Raw genomic sequence first — 2,478 nt, 5'->3', positions numbered from 1 at the left:
TAATAAGTGAGTTTAAGTTTAATTAAATTTTATTTAAGTCATAAAACGTATAATTTTATTATTTTTAAATAATTATTATTGTAAAATATCTAAAAAATATCGTATTTCAATTTGTTTAATTATTAATAAATAATTATTATTGTACAATATCTCAAAAATATCTTATTTTAATTTTTTTAAATTTTTTTTATTTAAGTTTAAGTGTTTACAAACTACAATTAAATATAAGAATATTATGTTAAATATAAGAATATTCCGTTAAGATAACATTAAAAAAAATAAAAAACTCTTAAAATAAATAATTTATGTTATCTACACATTTATAGAAGAGATATTTGGACAAATAAGATTTTTTATATCTCTTCTATATAAAAAGTTTATAGATAACGAAAATTATTGATTTTAACCGTTTGCTTTGTTAACTTTAACATAATATTCTAAAATTTTTACGAAATATACTTTTAAAACTAATTAAAAGTAGATATTTATAAATTATATTAATTTAAATTGAAATATTATAAAATATTATTATAATAATATTTAATACAATACTAAATATTTAATACTTAATTAATAAAAATTTAAATATTATAAAATATCATTATAATAATATATCATAATTTTTATTAAAAAGTTATCATATTATATATATATGTATATATATTTTAAAAAAATTATAAATAATATTTTGATTTTAAATATGTAATATTGTTTATTTATTTGAAATTTATATGATAATGATACTAATTTAATAAAAATAATTAATAAATTATATAAATAAAAATAAGCAAATTTGAAGTATTTTTATAAATGGTGAGTCATTTATATATTTATATAAATGGTTAGTCATTTATAATTAATTCATATATTTGACTAGATTGATCGATTGAAGTCGCACGGTCTATGAAGGCCATTTAGACCCGCAAACGTATCATGCAAAATAACAAAACTAAAATACCTAACTTAACGCTTGTTAAGACTATAAATACCACCTTCGTGTACTCATCTCAATTCAAACAATTACAAATTGTAGTACGTGCGTAGTCGTTCTAGTTCTCAAGTCTCACTCACTTATATCATCAAGTATAGAATTCGTCAAGGGTTCGGCCAAGCGCCATGAATTCCCAAATACTCTTCGTTAGTCTCGCCTTAGTTTTCATCTTTGTTGCAGGTAATAATATTTATATTTATATATATATTTAATATATACTAGTTCTTCTTAACTTGAACACTTCTTTCATTTTACCAGACTATAAATGCACGAGTACTATTCGTAGTAATGATGATTATGTTATATAATCCCCTACAAGTACATATTGTTAGTATCGTCGGGAAATTTTAAACCTTATATTAATGGATGTTATGTTATACTATATCTTAAGGCTCAACTATCCGTTATCGAAATGATCTATCTAAGATTATTATATATACATTCAATAAATTTTTTCGTACGTACAGGAGCAAATGCGACTACCATCACCATTAAAAACAACTGTCAAAGAACCATCTGGCCGGCAACCCTAACCGGCGACCAGAAACCTCAACTCTCAACCACCGGTTTCGAGTTAGCACCTGGAGCTACCCAGTCCGTGGACATCCCAGCGGGCACTTGGACCGGCCGCTTCTGGGGCCGAGATCGATGCTCCACCGATGCATCCGGTAGGTTCATGTGCGCCACCGGCAACTGTGGCTCCGGTAGGGTGGAGTGCAACGGTTTAAGCGGAGCCCTTCCGGCCACTCTGATCGAACTGACCATCAGAGGAGACGGGGGAAAAGATTTCTACGACGTGAGCAACGTGGACGGGTTCAACGTGCCCGCTTCTGTTGCGCCACAAGGCGGTAGCGGCGAGTGCCAGCAGTCAAGCTGCCCAGTCAACATCAACGACGCATGCCTAGCTGAGCTCCAGTATAAATCCGGAAACGATGTCGTTGGGTGCCTGAGCGCTTGCACCAAGTTTAATGAGGACAGGTACTGCTGTAGAGGAGCCTTTGATAAGCCAGAGACATGTCCTCCAACTGACTACTCTAACTTCTTCGAGCAGAAATGCCCTCAGGCTTACAGCTACGCTTACGATGATAAGACCAGTACTTTCACCTGCACCGGTTCTAACTATCTCATCACTTTCTGCCCATGATCACCATCAAATATTATACATACATAAAATAAAGAAACAGAAGCCATATGTATTAATCTTATACATACATACTTCAGTATTAATTTATATGCTGGTACATCTTACAGAAATACTATAGAGAAGAGAAGAATAAATTAATAATGCTGTTGTTTATGCTAGCTTGGCATGCAATATCGATCGACATGTATGTACTTGTTTGTCATCAAGCCATTTATAATATATACTATGGATTATCAATAAAATTTCTCTTTCCTTGTCGATTATTTTTTAGACATGAGATAATTTTGGAAAAATTCTATGAAGAAGACCTTAGTCTTGAAACGTCTTATAGCAAACGCTTAAA

At 30.4% G+C, this 2,478-nt stretch overlaps 1 protein-coding gene across 1 annotated transcript; it reads left to right on the top strand.

Annotated features, from left to right (window-relative positions):
- The first annotated feature begins 1,012 nt into the window (after positions 1-1,012).
- Positions 1,013-2,393, top strand: LOC133831204 (thaumatin-like protein 1b). The gene is made up of 2 exons (XM_062261407.1): positions 1,013-1,171; positions 1,459-2,393. The coding sequence occupies exons 1-2, from the start codon at positions 1,117-1,119 to the stop codon at positions 2,133-2,135; spliced, it is 732 nt and encodes a 243-aa protein (XP_062117391.1). The 5' UTR covers positions 1,013-1,116; the 3' UTR covers positions 2,136-2,393.
- Positions 2,394-2,478: the final 85 nt, after the last annotated feature.

The sequence above is a fragment of the Humulus lupulus genome, chromosome 4 (genome assembly GCF_963169125.1).
Source record: "Humulus lupulus chromosome 4, drHumLupu1.1, whole genome shotgun sequence".
NCBI classification, from domain to species: domain Eukaryota; kingdom Viridiplantae; phylum Streptophyta; class Magnoliopsida; order Rosales; family Cannabaceae; genus Humulus; species Humulus lupulus.
Note: the sequence above shows the minus strand (reverse complement) of the source record. Positions and strands in the feature narration are given on the sequence as shown.